Genomic DNA, 22115 nt, shown 5'->3' on the forward strand with positions numbered 1-22115 from the left:
TATTCATTAAAAACAAGATTAAAATCAACTGGCAAGAAACTCTCGTTACTACAAAAAACCCAGTGCCCTCCTCCTCACTGGCGGCTCCTCTCCTTGTCCCATACAGGCCTTGCGGCAGAGGAGTCGCCCTACTGACGCATGCAGCTGACCTTCTGCAGGTCCAAGTCCCTGCTGTCCCATGGCTACAGCCTGTCTCCCTCTCCAGACCTAGCCTTGGGACCCCAACGGCCATGGCACTCACGTTGGAGTTCTCTTTCCAAGCCTCTTCGAACCCTGCTGCCTTCCCGGTCTTCCTTGGCAAGTTGCTCCTTTTAGTGTGCTCCCCAAAATGCTCAGCCAGAACCCTCAGCCCTCAGCTCAGCCCCCTGGGCGTCAGACCTCACGCCGCTCAAGGGGCTCTCCTTCTCAGCTGCCTGCCTTCTCTCTCACTAGCCTGCTCCCTTCTGTTTACTCGCACCGGCTCCTTCGACCAACAAAATTTATGGTGCCTTATGCTGCTTACCACGGAACCACTATTGCTTCACAAAATTTTAAAGACACTATGAAACAGCCAGGGATGAGAAAACTTTATTATTGCATATTATTGGAATTCTTTATTCCAGGCTTACAACATCTTATGACATTATAATTGTTTACATAAATGTTTTTGCAATCAAAACAAGAGGGGGTTTAAGCAACTTGCTGAGGGTCATGCAGTGAGTCAAAGGCAGGAACTGAATGAGCAACTTTGAGCTTAAAATTTCATGCCAGTTGATAATGTAAGATAATGATGGGCCAGGCCATTAGGCTATCAGCAGGTACATTTAATGGTTGGGTACATACAGGACATTAATGAGAGGTTGAGCTAAATTTTGTAATATGGTAGAAATTAAGAGACACGCAGCATACACAAATCCAAAGGTATTATTTTTTTGGTTAGTGAATTCATCTCAAATTTACTGATACAAAATTTGGCTTTAAATATCACATTTGCCTTTGAAAACTTTAACTGGACTTGAACCATTAATTAGAAAAGAAAATGTGAACAGGCTGTAAAAGGGGTGCACAGAGCAGATGTATAAAACTATGAACATGTCTCCAAAACGACTGACTAGGACATTGTTCTTTTGCGGAAAGATGAACTCAGTGAACATCCCAAAAATCAACTGTATATATATGTAAAAAAAAAATAATTAAAACAATGTTTCTAGTAAAAAAATGTAATTTTGTCAACTGTTCTTCTCTCTAATCAGTAGGATGCAGTCAGCAAATTCACTTCCTGTTTTACGTAAAAAAAATTGCCAAGTAGTATCTTCTGTTTTTAGCCATGAGGTCTGTAACGATTTCTGTATGGCTGATGTTTGGTAAAATATACAGTGCAACTTTTACTGCAGCCAAAGTCGGCGCCTCTGAGAATTTTAGGGTGGATTTCACAGCACAACATTGTCCTTTGTTCCATGTAGTAAAACAAAAGCTGGCAACCTACGGATGCAAAATGAAGTTTATTAGCTCTGAAGCAAAGGCACTTAATGAAAGATTACAGAACATTTCTGTTCATATACAGCTGGGTAAGTTATATAGTTGACCCAGCCTTGTGAAAAGCAGTAAAATAATCCATAATCAGTAACCAAGTTTACTGTGATTTGTTTTTCTTGTTGTTTTTTTGGCTTTTATTGAATTAACAGACATATATGCTTTTTTTCCTATATTTACATATACAGTGGTGTGAAAAACTATTTGCCCCCTTCCTCATTTCTTATTCTTTTGCATGTTTGTCACACAAAATGTTTCTAATCATCAAACACATTTAACCATTAGTCAAATATAACACAAGTAAACACAAAATGCAGTTTTTAAATGATGGTGTTTATTATTTAGGGAGAAAAAAAATCCAAACCTACATGGCCCTGTGTGAAAAAGTAATTGCCCCCTTGTTAAAAAATAACCTAACTGTGGTGTATCACACCTGAGTTCAATTTCCGTAGCCACCCCCAGGCCTGATTACTGCCACACCTGTTTCAATCAAGAAATCACTTAAATAGGAGCTGCCTGACACAGAGAAGTAGACCAAAAGCACCTCAAAAGCTAGACATCATGCCAAGATCCAAAGAAATTCAGGAACAAATGAGAACAGAAGTAATTGAGATCTATCAGTCTGGTAAAGGTTATAAAGCCATTTCTAAAGCTTTGGGACTCCAGCGAACCACAGTGAGAGCCATTATCCACAAATGGCAAAAACATGGAACAGTGGTGAACCTTCCCAGGAGTGGCCGGCCGACCAAAATTACCCCAAGAGCGCAGAGACGACTCATCCGAGAGGTCACAAAAGACCCCAGGACAACGTCTAAAGAACTGCAGGCCTCACTTGCCTCAATTAAGGTCAGTGTTCACGACTCCACCATAAGAAAGAGACTGGGCAAAAATGGCCTGCATGGCAGATTTCCAAGACGCAAACCACTGTTAAGCAAAAAGAACATTAGGGCTCGTCTCAATTTTGCTAAGAAACATCTCAATGATTGCCAAGACTTTTGGGAAAATACCTTGTGGACTGATGAGACAAAAGTTGAACTTTTTGGAAGGCAAATGTCCCGTTACATCTGGCGTAAAAGGAACACAGCATTTCAGAAAAAGAACATCATACCAACAGTAAAATATGGTGGTGGTAGTGTGATGGTCTGGGGTTGTTTTGCTGCTTCAGGACCTGGAAGGCTTGCTGTGATAGATGGAACCATGAATTCTACTGTCTACCAAAAAATCCTGAAGGAGAATGTCCGGCCATCTGTTCGTCAACTCAAGCTGAAGCGATCTTGGGTGCTGCAACAGGACAATGACCCAAAACACACCAGCAAATCCACCTCTGAATGGCTGAAGAAAAACAAAATGAAGACTTTGGAGTGGCCTAGTCAAAGTCCTGACCTGAATCCAATTGAGATGCTATGGCATGACCTTAAAAAGGTGGTTCATGCTAGAAAACCCTCAAATAAAGCTGAATTACAACAATTTTGCAAAGATGAGTGGGCCAAAATTCCTCCAGAGCGCTGTAAAAGACTCATTGCAAGTTATCGCAAACGCTTGATTGCAGTTATTGCTGCTAAGGGTGGCCCAACCAGTTATTAGGTTCAGGGGGCAATTACTTTTTCACACAGGGCCATGTAGGTTTGGATTTTTTCTTCTCCCTAAATAATAAAAACCACCATTTACAAACTGCATTTTGTGTTTACTTGTGTTATATTTGACTAATGGTTAAATGTGTTAGATGATCAGAAACATTTTGTGTGACAAACATGCAAAAGAATAAGAAATCAGGAAGGGGGCAAATAGTTTTTCACACCACTGTATAGAATTAGGTTACATTAACATTTATTTGTTTAGCAGATGCTTTTTTCCAAAGAAGCTTACAAAAGAGGTCAACATAATTGAGTAATCCTTGGTGGGAAACTGCTTGGGAACAGCTGTTACAGGCTGAGGTTATAGAATTGATCACTACAAGTGAAGAACTCGGAACAAAATGCAAGCAACTTACATTTCCTTGGTTACAAAAACCTGATATCAGTTAGGCAGAAATACAACAAACAAGATTGTCCAAATGCTTCTTAAACACCCTGAGGGAGTCAAAGTTTGGAAATGAGTAGCTCATTCCACCAGTTGGGAGCTACACATGAAAAGAGTCTGCACTGAGATCTGGCGTTGCGCAGAAAGACCTCACAGGTGTCTCCATATACTTTACATAGGTGTTGACCACTTTGACTACTCTGTAGGCAAACATCAACAATCTGAACTTAATACAGGCTGCTACAAGCAACCAGTGTAGTGACCTGAAAAGAGGAATGACCTGCGCCTGCCACAGTTGGCTGAACACTAGATATGCCACTGTACCACATCTTCAGCCGATTGGTAACACATGACATATACATGGAAGTATTTAACTGGTCCAAGGGAAGACAAGTGAATAACTGTAAGCAGTCAGAGAAAAACTAATGGAGGTCAAATTCAAGTCTAATTATTCAAAGAAATAAAGACTGTAGGAGAATAGATATAAGCTGAAGATCTGGTGCAAGTTTCTTTTCTATAATAAAGAAATTGTTAGAATTGTCCAGGTACACGCAGCAGTGGGGACAGTGATGCACATATAGAGCAACTATACTTCATTTTTGTAAAGTACATTTGAATAATATGGTAAAAATCCATTATCACACTTGTCTGCTGCTGTTTAAATGGTTAACATCTGACATGAATCCTATTGAAATCATCATTGCCATCCAGCATTTTACAGGCACAAGAAGGGTGACACTGAGCGTGCTGCAGTACCCTTTACTCAAAGCCACAGCAGCTCCAGCTTTAATACTATTAAGTATAATTAACAATTACTGAAATTTGACATAAAGTTGGTACTGATAGGTAAGGAGCTGTCCCCCCAGTATTTTAAAAACTATTTAAAGGTAATGTGAAATAATCATGAACAAATTTGTTTATTTGCACAATGTGCCTGGGGTTGGCACGTGTCAACATCCATTAAAAATTGGTTCCGACTTGTATTTGTTTAATTTCTGTGTAAATTTAAAATAAAAAAAAAATCTGCATGAATACCTATATTTCTGGAGTGAAGAACGCCGGCCAAATGAGAGACTATATAAGTCCTTGATCTTTTGCCAAGTAGGTGACCAGAGGCTCCCCTTTAATTGGCTGCTTTCAGATATCTCCATGGACACAGTTCTCTGTGCCCCAGACACTCCCACATTTATTGGAAGTGAATTAGTATTGTTTTAGGTTTTTTTAATCCAATGTAATTGGACAATCATCAACGCACTATGCCATGTTGACATCAATGGTTCACAGTTCACATTTGCCTTTACGTAACTACTGATGAGGTAGCGCAACTTTAAGAAGATGGCAACTTCACCTGGAACTTCAGAAATCAAAGAAAATTTGGTTATTTCTTTAAAAACAACAAAAGAAGATAAAGGATCTTTGATCTGACTGACCTGACTTAAGAATTCAGCAGAAGGCAAGTGATCGAGGACAAGCTTTTGTTATGACAAATGGTAAGCTAACTATGAATACAGAAAGGGCAGGTCTTTGTGTGTATTATTTTCAAGAAGATTAGATCCTGAGATTTGTAAAATTCCTTTTAAATTGAGCTTTTAGTGCTGCTTCTAAGATTATTTTATGTAAATGATCAGTTCTCCACATTATGCATTAAAAAGGTTGAGAATGCTGTGATGCAACGAGCAAGGTGAATACGAACACATACATATACTAGTAGCGCCAATTTAGTATCGCCAAATCCCCTAACCGGCATGCCTTTGGAAGGAAACCAAAGCATACTGAGAAAATCCACCAGAAAACCATACAAACTCCAGGCAGGGAACGCCTGGGACGTGACCCCCTTACTGCAAGATAGCAGCTCTACCACCACATCATGGTACCCCCACATTTAATAATTAACAGTATAGTTTATTTAAATGAAGTTATTAATTTATCTGTAAAATGTAATATACATATTTTAATGCATTTCATCATTAAAATATCAAGTATACATTTTAGTATTCCAAATGTTCAGTTAGCTGTAATATTATTAAATGAATGTGTGATGTGTGGTGATCACTGCCTGCGGCTCCTCTCAGTGCAAGAGGAAATCCATTTAAGAAGCACATAGCGATTAACGACACGGGTGGGGAGCACTTAGAATTTGAAGCATTTAACATGCTACTTCAGTTACGATGGGTTTTTGAGAAACTAGTAAATTAAACATCCATTTTAACATGAAGTTTACAACTTTCTACTTTAATGACAAAGTACAAGATTAAAGTGGGAATTTTGAGATTAAAGTCAAAATTTCACCTTTAATCACAAATACATCTTTTTTGTCCCTTTTTTTCCTTCTCTGTGGCCCTAAAATGCTGCTGTAGAAACCAGTAAAAGGTTGACAGTCAGCATTTTATGTAGTTTGGGAAACAGACAGGGTACTAACACACCTCCAGCTATCTGGTGCCATTTTAAGCTTTATGTTTCTTATTTGCCGAAGAGAAGAAAAGTTTTCTATAAAAATGCCAGACAGTGCACTGTTTTTTATGTGTGTAATGCTACAAAACGTTTATTTTGTAATGCTTCTAAAAGTTTTAGCCAATGCACGAGTTTATAAACACATACTTAAAGGAGATTGTTTCTGCAGTTTCTTTTTGGTAACAGTGGCTCAAAAGAGTTTGTTATAATGCACCTCTTGATCAGTTATTGCTGCCCAACTGTAACAGAGCTTTTGTTAAGGCCTCGCTGCACTAATTGTCTAGGATATTAACTACAGTATGGGTAGATTCAGTTCTAAAGTGATTACTGGTGCTTGGTAAGTGTTAAGGCTAAACAAAGCATTTTTTTGTTTCTTCGTACATAAAAGTAACTTACTAATGGGTACACTTAGTTAGTCCCACTTCTAAAGTGATATCCTGTTATTCAGGATAAATTTGGAGCTAATAAGAAAAAAATAAGTTTTAAAACCCTGAATTCTTACACATTGGGCATTTCATTTTACATGGCCACATCTCAACAAGTGCTGCTTCTGACAAGGCTGTATAAAATATAAAACTGTAAAACAATAATATGCAAATGATTTGTAGATTTGATGTGTAGAATGCAGAAATAACAATACCCAAGTGTATTTCTAGAATGCCTGCTCAGTGTTGTCAACATGTAATGATGTCACACATTCCTTTATGTTGGCTGCATCTCTTCTTAAAACTGCTTCCTCAACTTTGCAGCCTTTAGACCATTTCTTCGGAACCATGCTATCTGCAACTAGACTTGGAAGCCTGGTAAGTGTGCAGATAAAACAGGATGGCGTGTTACTGCTTCTGGGGCTGGAGCCATTTGTGTCATTTTCTACCGATCATGATGTGCTTGTTGACTTCCTGTGCCTCAACAGTTGTTTGTTTCAAGAGGTTAAATCAGCATTAAAAGTCAAGGCTGGTTGTTTTCTTCTATATTTTGTCAAGTGTTTTACCAGCTGTCAATGATTTAAATATGTGTGTGTGTTTTTTATGAAATGATTAGGCTATCAGTTTAGTTTGCAAAAAAGATCAGCTTTTCAGGGAGAATGTGTCCCATTAAAAACCCACAAGACCCAACACAGACTCAGCCCAAGAACATGTGCAAGTCATATGAACATCTGCTTGTCCTCGCACCATAAAAGTAGATACAGAAGCAGTTGTACTTGCAGAGGGTATCAATGTGATGTTCAGTACTGAAACACTCTACAAACAGTCAAGGTGGTAGTCCAGATCCTTTTCATATACACTACATCATCTTACAGATTTTTTTTGTTGTCATGAGTGTTTCTTGCTCATTCATTTCAAAGTTTGTATGTTTTCCTGGTGGGTTTCCACAGTGTGCTCAGTTTTCCATCCAAAGACATGAAGGTTTGGGGATTTGGTGAGGCTACAATGACGCCAGTATATATGTGTGTTTGTGTTCACCTTGCTATAAACTGATGCCCAGTCCAGAGATTTTGTTTCTGTCTTGCGCCGATGCTGCTGGAATGGGTGCATCCCCGAATTGATGGATGTAATCATTAAACATCCTTTTCAGAGAAATTGTGGCAAGGTGTCCTCAGAATTTAATGGATGTTTCGGGCACACGCGTCGCATCGCATGAAGTATAAACCTGGCCTTACTTTTCAGCTGACGATCTTGACTAGGGCTTATTTTTGGGGTAGGACTCGTATTACAGAGCAGCCTGAAAGTCATGCTAGGGCTTATTTTCGGGGAAACACAGTAGAAGGTTGACCATGGACCTTTGGCCTATGGTACTCTGGTAGTAGGTACACTTAAGTGTAACCTTGTGTTTGGCCAAAAATTAGGTAATCCAGTCTAGAACAGAAATCCACTTCACTGTTCAGAATTAGATCCGTCAAACTATTCTTCAAAATCCTATCGTTCCTGGTACCTCTCGGTCAGTTCACATGCAAGTGTTGAAGTCTCTCAGTAGGACTCCAAACTTAGGAGATTGCCTGTCTTCCACCTGCTATTACAACTGAGCCATACCTTTGGGATGTGGATGGTGAGGCCTACATGGCAGATCCATACACCTTTTTGAGACCGAGCTGCACTGGACTACATACTGTAGGTCACCTAGCCACAAGACCCTCACCAGTGAATAAGATTCCTGGGTGTAGCTCTAGGAGAGGGTTCCATTAACCCAGTTTCAGGCAAGATTTTAATTAAAATCAAACATTTGCAAGAGTCAGTTAATGCCTTTTCCTCATCTAGCCCCTCCCAGTGGACCAGCTTACCATGGGTAACTAACAGGAGCACATGCCTCCAGACAACATACAGTAGATCTACTGTGTCCACCGTTAAGAGACGAGAGATGACAAAATGTTAAATTATGACACATTATCCTTAAACATACTCAAGACAAAATGGAAAACAATAAGCACCATTTATTCCTTGGCTATTAGGTAAATAAACAATAACTAATACATTACCTTGCAGGTTTTTCTGCTGTTAATGAACTTAGCAGTGTTGGTGAATAATGGTCAAAATAATTTGGCCCCTTCATTACTTTGCACATTGTGGAAAGATATTCTATCCCTCTCCAAGTTTCATGTAAGTAGTGATCCAAGATATGATACACACCACTTAAACCTGCAAAAAAGATGAGTTTTATCACAACAATAAAAATTTAGCATGTATAATAGTCTATTCTGGCATGGTGGCACTGTGGTAGTGACACTGGTTCACAGATTCTGCACCTGGTAATTGTTCGTGGAGAGTTTGCACATTGTCCTTTCTATAGGGAATCTGTTTTTGCTCTTACGTCCCTAAAGACTTGGCTGTTAAGATAATAGGCAATTTAGATTTGTGGGTGTGTGCATGAGAGGACAACAGCTCCATCACAGGCTTGGTCCTGACTTGCATCCAATGCTGCTTGGATGGACTATAAACTGCCACTTCCCTGAACTGGATTAAGGGCGTTTGAGATTATGTTAGGACAACTGTCTGGTCTATTTACTAATTTTTTAGGAAAGACCAGTCCAAAACAGAGTTATGCTACCTGCTTTATAACCTATCAATATTATCTGAAATGCCCTTAAACACAAACTCAAAGCTGACTTGAATTAGAACTATTTACAGATGCTAGTTTATAGGTGGAAGCCCAAATACTCTTTAAAAACAAACATACAATACCAGTAACGGCACACTGCACAATAACATGCAGTGAATACACTTGACTTGAGCATTCATAGTTTTTATACTCTGTCTCTGTAGTTTAGTATTCATTTGCTCAGAGGTTGATGCACTTCTTTTCTCTACCCTGGTGGCCCACTTCTCTTCTTTCATCGTCATCTTTTCACGTTAAAACTGATTAAGTCAGTGTTTATGTTGCAATTAGTAGCCTTTTTTAATTTTTCACTTAAGTCTTCAATCTGCCTCAAGAATGATTTAAGATATGAAGAGGGGAAGTGGTAGGGATGAGAACGGTGCCCACATGCAAGCGCCACATGGCTGCCCTACTGGCCGCTGCCGAGAGTTGATTCTACAATAAAATAAAAATAAAAAGTGGAATAACATTGGAGGTCAATCAGCACCCCAAAAGCAGACAGTACAAGTCACGTAGCATATGTGAACCAAATTTCAGGACAATTGGTCAAACAGTTTGCGAGCTACAGGTGATTTAAAATCCTGGACAGACAATCGAACAGCCATGGTAGCGTATTATATATAAAGACAAGGAGAATATACGCACTTCACACAAAAAAGACAAATACCTGGTTCAGGATTTCACCTAAGCACTCTGCAGCTGTAAGTCAGCAGTGTTAACTTGCTGTGCCAACTGGAAGATACCTGCTGCATGATAATATAATTAAACAGTCTGAAATGGCAGTTTTATGGCCCAAGGAATATATTCCTAACACCATCGCTCTGATGATCTGTAATGTGCGTGTATTTTCCCCATACACAGTGCAAGCAGGTAGAATGTTAATTGTACAATTTTGGGTGCCTGTGTGTCTGCATTGACATGTTTAATTCAATAGACTGTCATCTATTCCAGGGTGAGTTTCTGCCTTACTGGGTTAGGCTGTGGATCTTAAAGATGCAGAATTAGACCAATGGGCTCCGAGAATGAATAGATGATATAGGTTATCAAAATAACAAGTACAGATAGTTAATATTAGTGTAAAGCAAGATATCAAAATCTATGCATTTATTTACTTAGTGTAGTTTCTTAATTGCGAAATAATACAGTCAGTCAGTTTTATTCTCTAATAAATTAATTCTAACTTCAGATTTTTTGGAGTACATAGTAAGAATGCCACAATACCTATTCGATTCCATGGTAATAACAGAAATTCCATTTGTTTTATTAAAAGTACCTCCATTATTCAAGTGAACAGTATAGGGCAGCATTTCCCAAACTATGGGTCGCGACCTATTGAGTGGGCCCTGAAACATAAGACTATATTCCGACCGATCGGGCTAACAGCCGGACGTCTTTTGTTTTTGTGACATTCTTTCTCGCGTTGTGTTGTGTTCGTTAGCGTACGCCCTTATAATCTTTTTAAAAACAATTATTAACATTTGAATATAATAATGGAAAAGTGGTTGAAACGGATAGCAAAAACTACGTCGCCGCCGCCGGTTGATTGTGATGAAAAGACAGAAGATGTTCTTATAAATGACAAAAGTGGCACTGAGGCTGACTTCCAAGCTCCCTCAACGAGTTCGCATGAATCGAAACGACGGAAAGTTGTAAGAAAATATGACCCTGAATATCTAAAGCTAGGATTCACTTGGAATCATGATACGATTGATCCGCGTCCTCAATGCGTGATTTGCTACGAAATATTAGCGAACGAAAGTATGCGCCCAAGTAAGTTGACGCGTCATATAGAAACGAAGCATTCCCATTTTACGAATAAGCCAGTAGATTTTTTTCAAAGAAAATTGTTGGATATGAAATCTTCAAGAAATATTGTTTCACATTTCATTAATATTAATGAAAATGCTGTATATGCCTTGTACCTCATTAGCTTAAGGATCGCCAGAGCAGGAAAGCCTCATACCATTGGCGAAGATTTAGTGTTACCATCGATTAAAGATGCTGTTGGTGCGATGTTTGGAGAAAAAGAAGTAAAGGAAATCGAGCGCATACCACTGTCCAATAATACTGTTGCACGACGAATCGACGAAATGGCTGAATGGGCAGAGGACGAATTAATCCGGAGGGTAGTTTGTAGTAAATATTATACGCTACAACTAGATGAGTCTACTGACGTGCAAGGCCTATCTCAACTACTTGTTTTTGTGCGTTATATATGGCAAAACGACGCGCATGAAGATATCTTGTTCTGCAAGCCAATTAGTCGTGGAACGGCCGAGGAAATTTTCAATGCAATTGATTCCTATATAAAAGAGAAAGGTTTACAGTGGAAGAACTGTTTCGGTATATGCACTGACGGTGCGCGGGCTATGTGCGGGAAAAATAGCAGTGTCGTTACAAGAGTTCTTAAACAAAGCCCCTGTGCTTTGTGGACACACTGTAGCCTTCACAGAGAAGCACTGGTTTCAAAAGCATTACCTAATGATTTCAAAACAGTACTAAATACAGCTGTGAAAATTGTAAATTATATTAAAACAAAACCCTTACAAGCACGTTTATTTCAAAAGCTGTGTGAAGAAATGGGTAGTCTTCATACATCTCTTCTTCTGCATACGGAGGTACGTTGGTTATCCAGGGGGAAAGTACTGACACGATTAGTGGAATTACGCAATGAAGTTACAATTTACTTGGAAGGAAAAACTGAATATATTGAATCTCTACTGGACAAAGAATTCATTCTCAAGCTCACATACTTGGCGGATATTTTTTCGAAATTAAACGAACTCAGTTTGTATTTGCAAGATTCAAACGAATCAGACATTTTTGCAGTTCACGATAGAATTCGAGCGTTTATGAAAAAGCTTATGTTGTGGAAAAGTTGTATTGAGGATGGCAAGTATGATTGTTTTGAAACTCTTGAAACTTTTATTATAGAAAACCAAGTGCAGCCAAAGACGAACATACTGTCTGCAATTTCCACTCATTTACCATTGTTAAAAAATAACTTTGATGCCTGTTTCGGGGAAGAGATGAAAAAGCTCGACTCGTTGAATTGGATTTGTAACCCATTTCAAGACCGCCTACCAAGTAGGATGTCAACAAAAGCAAGTGAAGAACTCATTGATTTATCAGAAGATACGTCACTGAAAAATAGTTTCAATCGCAAGCAGTTAACGAAATTCTGGCTCTCAGTTGCTGGGAACTATCCTTGCCTGTTTGATGAAGCTATAAAAGTCCTCCTCCCCTTCAGTACCTCATATCTATGTGAGGCCGGATTTTCGGCTATGATCAGCATTAAAACTAAATACCGAAATAAATTGGACCTATCAAACTCACTGCGATTAAAAGTAACTAAAATTGAAGTTGATGCTAAAGCTGTAATGACAAAAAATAGGAAACAAATACACCCTTCTCATTGAAATAACAGTCCTTGTAGGTATTTAAGTAATAAAAAATTGTAACTTAAAGTTGTTTTTTTTTCTTATTTGAAAAGTCCTTCATTCATATTGGTGATGCTTAAATTTCCATAGTGACTGTTTGTGAGCTAAAGTACAATATATGTTGTCTGTGATGATAACAAATTAATGTCAAATGAAAAAAATACTTTAAACAAAATAAACAGCCCGAACAAGTAAGACACCATTAAGTAGTTCCGCGACTCGCTACTAGGGAATCTGAGCGTTACCAATATTTTATGCCCCCTTTTTAAGACGGCTAAGAGGTGGGTCCCGAATTTGGCAGTTTTTGTTAGGTGGGTCGGAGCCCAGTCAATTTTGGGAACCACTGGTATAGGGCATTTTTGTAAAAAATCTAAAATATATAATACATATATAGTGACAGCAGCTTTAAAATAGTAGTACAGTATATCCATCAGGTAGTTAAAGTCATTTAACTAATACTGGTATTCATAAATATCAAAATATAGTAACTAATAGTACTTATAGTAATCTTGGGGGTATTTCAGCACAAGGTTTACAAAGAATAGTATCATCATGGACTACCTGTTTTACTTTACTATGTGCACATAACTAAATTTATTCTTTGACATTTTCTCTTTAGTAACTGTGATTAAAATCAGTACTAAACATTATGTGTACTGTTTACTATTGAACCCAGGGTCTTTTGAGCAAAACCTATAAAGCCAGTTTTTTTTATTTTTTTTTTTTATTTATTAATTTTTATTGTAATCATTCCATACAAATAGATCAATTTATAACCAAACAAAATTGAAGACAAATCAAAATAAAGCCAGTTTTCTAACAAAACTATTTTAAAATGTAGTTTGTCAAAGAGACCCTCTGTTAGGTGTGTAACATTTGCTATAGTAAGATTAATATTTGCATCATTAGCTGTTAAGACGACTTACTAAAGAGTAATATATAACGGACAAGTCAAATGGTTTCAAATTTCAAATGTCACAGACTCCTGGTGCTTCTCGTACAACCTTTGTTGCAGACTTTATTATTCCTTATGCCTACGTACAGATCTGGAATTAGACAGTGAACTGGACCGACATTACTTGTAGTCCATTCACCACAACTGGGAGACTGCATTTCATTCACCAACAGACCTAGGGGCTTGCACTATGTTTGTCACATTTTCGGGGCATTTGCAAATTCCTCTACTGATATGGAGTGTGCTGTTTTCCTCTCCTGAAAATGCTAGTTGGAAAAATGGATGGATGGATTATTGCAGGATGAAGATCTGTAGATATACTATCAGAGAATGAATGTGAAGCCACCATTCTGTTGTTAAAACTGTGTATGATACTAAATTAAAAAGAGATTTAATATAGCCATCATTTCATCTCCTCTTAGAAATTTGTGACACTACTAGTTAAACAACTACAACTCCCACCTGATTGGTAAATCATTGTGCTCGCTGTACACACACTAATCTTTTTCTGAACTAACTCCATAAAGAAATACAAGTGTGTGTTTATTTTTTGTAATAATAAGCATAATTCCTGCAATCGCACACCAAAGTTCCCCTGCATTGAGCGAATATCCCTTTCATCCACGACTTTCACAGTTTCTTGTTTTACGTGTTAATTCGGTGCTGTACCATGCGACACCACTGGGAGGCGTTTTAATATGCAGTTTTCACTCGCCTATTATTGTGCCTTCCAAAGTAATTTGTTCACTCACTGTCATGCGTAAGTTCTTTGCCTCTGTACTACCAATACTAGAATGACATTTTTGGAATTTTGTTATTGACTTGGTACAGAGATACCAGTTCTTTTGACATCCCTAATACATACATACAGTAGTTTATACACATACTGCATGTTATTTATGACAGTGAAAATAGTGTAAATATTGTTTTCTTTTGATGACATGCAAGCAGATATTACACAATATGATATACTGCATATACACCTTATCTACAGTGTTGTTAAATAAAGAATTCTATGTAACAAGCCTTAATAATGACTATATACTGTATGCAATAAAATTACAAATATTCAAAAATTATAAACATCCTTAAGACATACATGGGTTAATATAACATACTAAAAGTTTTCTGCTTAAGCGTATGCAGGGTCATAAAATATATATAAGCAGCATGATTCATGCATCTCTAAATTGTACACTCTTACCTACAACTGCTTTAATACTTGATAAAAGATCCCTTTGTTTGACATGATCAATATTGAGCTCACTGCTTTCTTCAGCCAGAAGCAGTACACTGAGTGCACACAAATGGGCGCCTGCAGAATGACCCATTAAAACAATGTTTTCCTGGAAGAAAAAATAAATAGAAACTAATTTAAAAAACAAAAAAGACAAATGCACCTTCATTTTCAGCCAATTTTGTCCTTTTCATGGATGTACATCGAGAGTGCTAATCACTGGCTCTGACAGAATCTACATTGGCTTGATACAGTTGATTATATTAGGAGAAGAAGGCCAAAGAGGGTCATATATCCTATATAAAAAGTTTTCATTTTATGTGGCAGCACAACAGGACACTTGTTCGCCTTGCAGTGATTTGGTCCGAGGTTTGATTGTAAGCTTCTGTCTGAATCTGATTCTAATTAGATGTAGTTTTCATGTTCTCCCTGTGTGTTCATACAGGTTCGATTAATATGTCCAAAGACAGTTAGACAAAGAATGACCCCGATACATCTGTAAAGTTTAATGGATACCATGCAAAATTTAGGATTATTAGCTATGCTGTCTATAAGACGTAATCTCCCCCTTGGAGGCTCCCCCTCCCATTTTATTGTCATAAAGCGTTAAATGGATGCACAGTGGATTTAATTTGCTTATTTTGACACTCATCAACTGAACAACACTGTTTAAATGTCAAGGTGAAAAGAGACTGCTGTAAAGTGGTCCAAATTCATCACAAATATAAAACACAAAATAACTGATCATGAGTATATACGCCATTATTTGGTTGATGCACCTTTGGCAGCCACTCCAGCCCAGAGTCTGAGCACACAGGTCTCTCTATCATCTGTGAATGTTTGGATACTGCAATCTTTGAAGCATCTTGAAGCATTTTTGGTGTATTACAGTAGCAGTAGGAGTTTCTCCTAATATCTGTAGGATCAAGCCCCGTACAGTCATCAGGATCAGTAAAATTGAGTTTATTAACATTATCTGCCTTATTGCTAGCAGGATAAAGGGGTGGCAAAATTTTGCCAATAAAGGCTATACAGTACCAGCAAGAGATGAGGCAAAAATAAGTCCAGCTCTATTTGTACTGCTAGAAGTTGCTACAATAACTGAGAAATACAAAGCAGATCTTAGTGTTTATGGTAATCAGAATGTAGCTACAGAGCTTCACCTGTCCAGTAAAACACCAGAACTGCAGTGTATGGCTGAAGAGGCTCCATTTGAAAATGCCAACAAAGTAACCCTATGTGTGTACTGAATCTCATGGGGGGGGGGGGAGTCAGAAGGACTCTCTGTCTGGACAACTGTATTGGTTAGAACACCCAGGTCTTAAAGAACACCATAAGGTTACTCAGAATTGAGGCAACAAGGCCAGAAAACAAGAAACTGAGACGAGACTTCTAAAGAGGGGGTGTGCTTTATTTTCTGTCCATAATTCAGCTCTTGAACTGATCTAAACACTTGTACTAACAGTGCACAGCACAGTGTGTGTGTGTGTGGCACAAGAAATGTAACAAGGTCAAATATATTATTAATACCATTAAGTGTGATTCTCATAGAGAAATAAATAATAATAAGGTCCAGAATGTGCTACCAGGACTGGGTGTGAACCTTAACCCTTCCATTTTTTGGTTAATAAGTCCCATATGACAGTCTGCTTGCCTTCTACGGAGTCTAAAAAGGAAATAGTTACGTTGGTGATGATTTACAGTCATTTGGTACAGTATATGCCATCAACAAAGCAAGATTAGACCCCATTAGCATGGACACTCAACAAGAGGGCTGTGAATACTTACTTATTTAGTAGTCCTATCCACATGAGCTCCAGCCTCACTACTGATACAAATGCAAACACTTAGTAATTGGGGCAAGCATAATCAAGATGGAAGAAAAAAAATAAATAGAAACTCATTTTAAAAAAGCTATATAAAGACAGATTATGCTTTCTTAAGATTATGTTTGCATTTAAAAATCTGTAGCCGAGATCTTCTATGATAATTTTATTAAAAAGGTTTTGCATGCCCACCATATGAATATTAAACGCATATGCATTTTCTTTGATCCATAAGACACAGTCTAAACCATCTTGCACCATCTCCATTACTGTACCCTGTTAAGTCAAAAAAAAGGATTTATGTATATCTATTAAAGAACTTTGACATAATCTTATTAAAACATTGATAGGCCTTAAACAAATACCTTTTCTTAAAGAACCAAAATCTGAAACAGTTTAGGAAAATCATACATAAATGTCAAAGAATGTTTCTAATAAGTGAAAGGTTTTCTTCTGCCATTTTCCTAGTTGTATTAACTAAACGCCCTTCTGAATCTGATGCCAGTCCTCGTTAGGGCAGTTCTTACTTAACTCCAGCTGCCTGCCATCCTAGAAACAGGTAAATAATAATAACTCAACTGTTTTGTTGCTACCTTTGCATTTAGTCTACAGGACTTGGCTTACTTTCTATTTTTCACTTGATTGTTGTTGTTGTTGTTGTTTTTTTTTTCTTGACCAATGAGATGCATGTAATAGAGCAGCATGAGGGTGCTGTGGGTAGTGCCAAACTAGATTGGAATTCTCCTCCAGTCGACGACTCTCATCTCCCAGTGTCTGCAGTTTTTTTTTTCCCCTCTGGCCCAACCAAATACCTGTGCGGTAGTTTAAATGGAAACTCTAAATTCACCCTGAATAACTGAGAGTGGCTGTGTGCAGTCAAGTGTGCCATGCTATTGTGTCTGTAAGAGGAAAACTGGAGCCCCGGGAGAACATTTTTGAATAACCAAGCCAAGATTTGAATCCAGTCTCCTGAAGCAGCAGTGCAACTACTGGGCTTCTATACTGCACATACTGGTGTGGGGGGAACACACTCTCAAAGCGATCCATTTTCAAAATGGAGACAGGAGCAGTTATTAGTTGCGTGATCAGTTCCACCATTATAAACTGCAGGTACAGACCATGCCTCTGGAAACACTAACTGCAGCAAAGTCAAACTTAAACCAAGCATTATCAATTATAACAAAACTTACCCTTGGATAAATTGAATAATCTGGGCATATAACTACTTTGTTAAACTGCTTTGCCATTTGTATTGCTAGAAGGCAATAAGTAGATTTTTATCCAGAGCCCCAGGCACCACCATACACAAAAACAACAGCAGAGGTAAGCGCCAGTTCCTCCACTCTTGATGGGTAATACAAGTCCAGTTTATTACTATGATGGCCAAATGGAATATCCTGTTTAAAGATAAAAGTGTTATAGTACAACAAAATTAAAAATAAAAAATTTGGTAAAAAATTACCAAAATATTCACAGGGCAAAATAAATTTACTATCACTGTGTAGCTACGGTGTGTGGGAGAAGGAACAAGTGATGCCTGTTTTAACTTTTAGTTCCCCTCTCTGTGTATCCAAATGCCCACCCCAGGGTTCACATCCTGACTCTTATTCTCCCAAAGAAATTTTCCTTTATCATACCATTTTCACCAACAACTTCATAACAAACATTCAGATTTACAAGCTGTCTTTCTTACAAAGCAATATAAGATAAATTCAATGAAAATACTGGTTGATGTTTATTGTAGTCATTTCACTAAATAGATTATGTATAATTTAGGATGACAAAATAATGCTGAAAATATACTATAAATACTGATTAATTTTTCTGTAGTCTGTAAAATGTTATGCTCTGTTTACCAATTTAGAGGTTAATAATAATTTTAAAACGCAGTTAATCTGAACAAAAAAAAGTAAAGGTATATTCCAGCAATCACATCAGATAGAAGTGCCAGAGTGACTGCAAATCTACAATTAAAGAATCCCAGTAATGACAGACCTCTGCTTCGTGTTATATCATAGCGTCACTACTAAACCAGACGATTACTTCGATCAAATATATTGTAAATAACAGACCAAATGGGCTTTAAAGAGAGGATCCTCAATGGCATATAGCTGAAGCCTGGACCTGGCTTTCAAGAAAACCTCTACATGACATATTGCAGGGGTCCTGGGGGACTGCAGTGGCTGCAGGTTTTGCTCCAACCCAGTTACTTAATAAGAAGCTCTTACTGCTCAAGTAACACTTCTGCTTCACTTTAGTTGTCTCGCTCGTTATGATTTGGAACCCTTATTGCTTATTTTAGCGTTATAAACAGCTGTATTCTTGTTTTTTAAATTGCTCCTAATTAGCAATAACATGCAAATGACAAAAGAGACCAGCAACTCTCCATTTAGCTTGGAAGGAAAGTGAAGAGAAAAAAGTGGACGACTGAGAATTACTCCTCCATTTTAGCCTTCAAATCATTTGCCTGATATCTTTAGAAAGGGGAAGAAAATCGAGGATATGAGAATTACCTGACATAGCAGAGTTAAAGCACTAACAAGCCATGAAATTAAATTATTGCCAAGAACTTCTTTCTAATTAAGTAACCGGGTTAGAACAAAAACCTGCCAGCACTGCAGCCCTCCAGGACTGTGATTGAAGACCCCTGACATATTGGAACATCTTATGAAACGCCCATTACCAACCCTTCTTATTTGGAAGATTGCCCTTTTCTTCATCTTTACTTTTAAATGTTTTCAGAAATAAAAATTACAAAGTTGTATTTCTGGTTTTGAAGAATAAGATTGGAAACAATGTTACAAATTACACACCCAGCTGAGTCTTTAAGGCAAGATCTGTTTTCTTGTGAGAAATTAAGGGGGGTCTGGCTGCAGACTTTTAGCTGCAAAGCAGTCAGATTGTATTGAAGAAATTAGTTAGAACAAAAATCAAGGGACAGCATGAAGTCCGCATTGATGTTTATGGCATATTAGATCAAATATTGTTATGTTAACAAACATTTTGTAAAGTAAGAACAATGGGAAAATGTAACATAATCAAGTACCCTTTTCACCTATCTAGCACAATGTACATCTTATGATCTCTAATTGCTGTCATAGTTTTTGAACTGTTTCTACAATGATGCCATTCCTTAAACTTACCTTTTCACAATATTTAGAATTATCTACATTTTTGTACCAACATTTCAGCTGCAGATATAGCTTACTGTACTTCAGGTATCTCAGGATATCAAGGCCAGCTGCAGTTAAGCAGTAAATTCGCCTCAAGATAAAGACTTTACAAGTAACATTACAACAAGTCACCCAGTAGGCACTGTGAACAGTAGACGGCATGTTTAACTTACAAGAAGAGGCGCTTCGTTCATAAATTCACACCTATAATGAGTATGCAAGTCATGTAAAAACACTCTTGTGTATTGCTGCAATTTCACTAAAACAAAATGGCTCTGCATAGTTTGCACAGGTTTCCACATAAGATGTACCAGTAGATGGAACCAGAGGTACACATAAAGAGTTCATATTTGAGACAGGGTGGTATAACACAGTTGCACTATTTTTTTATTCCATACTCCAATTTTAAGTCTTCTTTATTCATTCAACATCCAAGCAAATGACAGAAAGATGTCCGTGTTAAAGATATATGGTGTATAACCAGAAAACGGTCAGGGTCTTTTGTGGGCCGCACATTAGCTGTGTGTTCCCCGAAGTCCAGGGACCTTCTGCAAGTTTAATTTGTGTCCAGTTCAGCATGTGTGGAGTTGTGCAGGTTCCTCTCATATCTCAAAGACGTGTTCTTGGATTAATGGCCATTCCTAAATTGACCAGGTGTGGGTGTTTGCCTTAAGATGGACTGGCATACCATCAAGGGCTGTCTTCTGTCTTCCTTCTGATGTTTCCATCAGGTCCTCTAACTATATGAGCATAAAATCTATACATTTTCTGAAATATCAGCACAATATTTACTTGGTTATATTGTTAACATTTTTCTTACACATAGATTTTCCAAAAAAAACAAAAAGCAACTTTTTTGGGAAATCAAAATAAAGTTCTGTCCAGCTCAGATTTAATCATTTTACCCTCAACTTTTTCCAAGAACTTCTTTTCCCAATCTTATAAAACTAATCAATTTAACCTAACCTTTTAAAATGGTTCCTGTAACCTCCTCCAAAAACTGGAAAATATTTAAACAGAATTGTTAAAACTGAATTAATCCAGCCAATCGTTATCAAACCCTGTCCATTCCATTATTGGATTATGCAGTGCTGGCTCGATGGCACACCAGTCCATCACTGCTTACCCAGTTCAGGGTCATGGGTGCTGCCACCTCTCCCAACCTCAAGGCAAGTCAGGAAATGACACTGGATGGGGGATGTGCACCTTCGTATACTCACTCATACTGGTCCACTTAGAATCACCAGTTACCCTAAAATTCACATCATTGGGATGCAGGAGTTAAAATTATTTGTGGAAATACGCTCAGACACATAAAGAACGTGCAAATTCCACACAGTGAACAAACACAGAGCCTTGTGATGGCCTTATTATACTGCTGTGGACCCCAAATACTCCAACTATAAAATAAGATTCTACAGTGCATCTGGAAAGTATTCACAGCGCATCACTTTTTCCACATTTTGTTATGTTACAGCCTTATTCTAAAATGGATTAAATTCATTTTTTTCCTCAGAATTCTACACACAACACCCCATAATTTTATTTTTAATAAATTTGCAAAAACCTCAAGTAAACTTTTTTCACGTTGTCATTATTGGGTGTTGTGTGTAGAATTCTGAGGAAAAAAATGAATTTAATCCATTTTGGAATAAGGCTGTAACATAACAAAATGTGGAAAAAGTGATGCGCTGTGAATACTTTCTGGATGCACTGTATAACTGAAAATTCATAAGAATATAAAAACATAAGTCCTGTACCTTGGTTTAAATGCTTCAAGATATTTGGTGTAGCCAGGCTTATTTGGCCAGCCGTAAATCCAGTGGGCAGCCAGAGAGAATGCACAAGGAAGCCCAACACCCATTGTTCCCAGTGTCAAAAGTAAAACTTGCCAACTGATCGCCATCCTGAGAGAATCAACATATCATTACAATTCAACTTCTGATTAATATACTGTATTATGAAATAATTCAAATGAATCCTTTACTTTAGAAACAACTGCTTACGGAACTTTACAAATGAATATGCAACTCAGGCAATAAAATAAAAATACAGAAATATGGCATCACATAAAAAAGCAAACAAAGCTTTATGTGTTCTTAGGACTATGAAACAGGAGAAGAAAGAAGGCGTCATGAAGCAGCTAACAAACTGGACTCAGAACCACATGGTTGTTGATTCTGCCCTGGCCTTGGACTAACTAGCAACCTTCAGCAAGTCAGTCGATCTGCCGCGTCAATGGAGAGCTATAGAAAATAAAGCTACATTACAGTTTGTGGTGGGCCTGCAGCCTGTTCCTCCAGCATACAATGCAAGACCAGTTCTAGATGGGGTACCAGTCCATTGCAAACTGTAGTGGCCGAGTGAGAGCAAGCACAGCTGACGTCACCAGGCAGCACTCCACTCACAGTG

At 37.8% G+C, this 22115-nt stretch overlaps 1 protein-coding gene across 1 annotated transcript; it reads right to left on the reverse strand.

The window, feature by feature from the left end:
* Positions 1-1284: 1284 nt before the first annotated feature.
* Positions 1285-21606, reverse strand: si:dkey-193c22.1 (uncharacterized protein LOC567837 homolog). Its single transcript, XM_051930200.1, is given in 6 exon segments — positions 1285-1461; positions 14672-14813; positions 16723-16806; positions 17721-17927; positions 19674-19794; positions 21464-21606. Coding segments are annotated over 6 exon segments (819 nt in total). The 5' UTR covers positions 21568-21606; the 3' UTR covers positions 1285-1300.
* Between the last annotated feature and the right edge of the window lie 509 nt (positions 21607-22115).

Source organism: Erpetoichthys calabaricus, chromosome 7 (assembly GCF_900747795.2).
Source record: "Erpetoichthys calabaricus chromosome 7, fErpCal1.3, whole genome shotgun sequence".
In the NCBI taxonomy this organism is placed as follows: domain Eukaryota; kingdom Metazoa; phylum Chordata; class Cladistia; order Polypteriformes; family Polypteridae; genus Erpetoichthys; species Erpetoichthys calabaricus.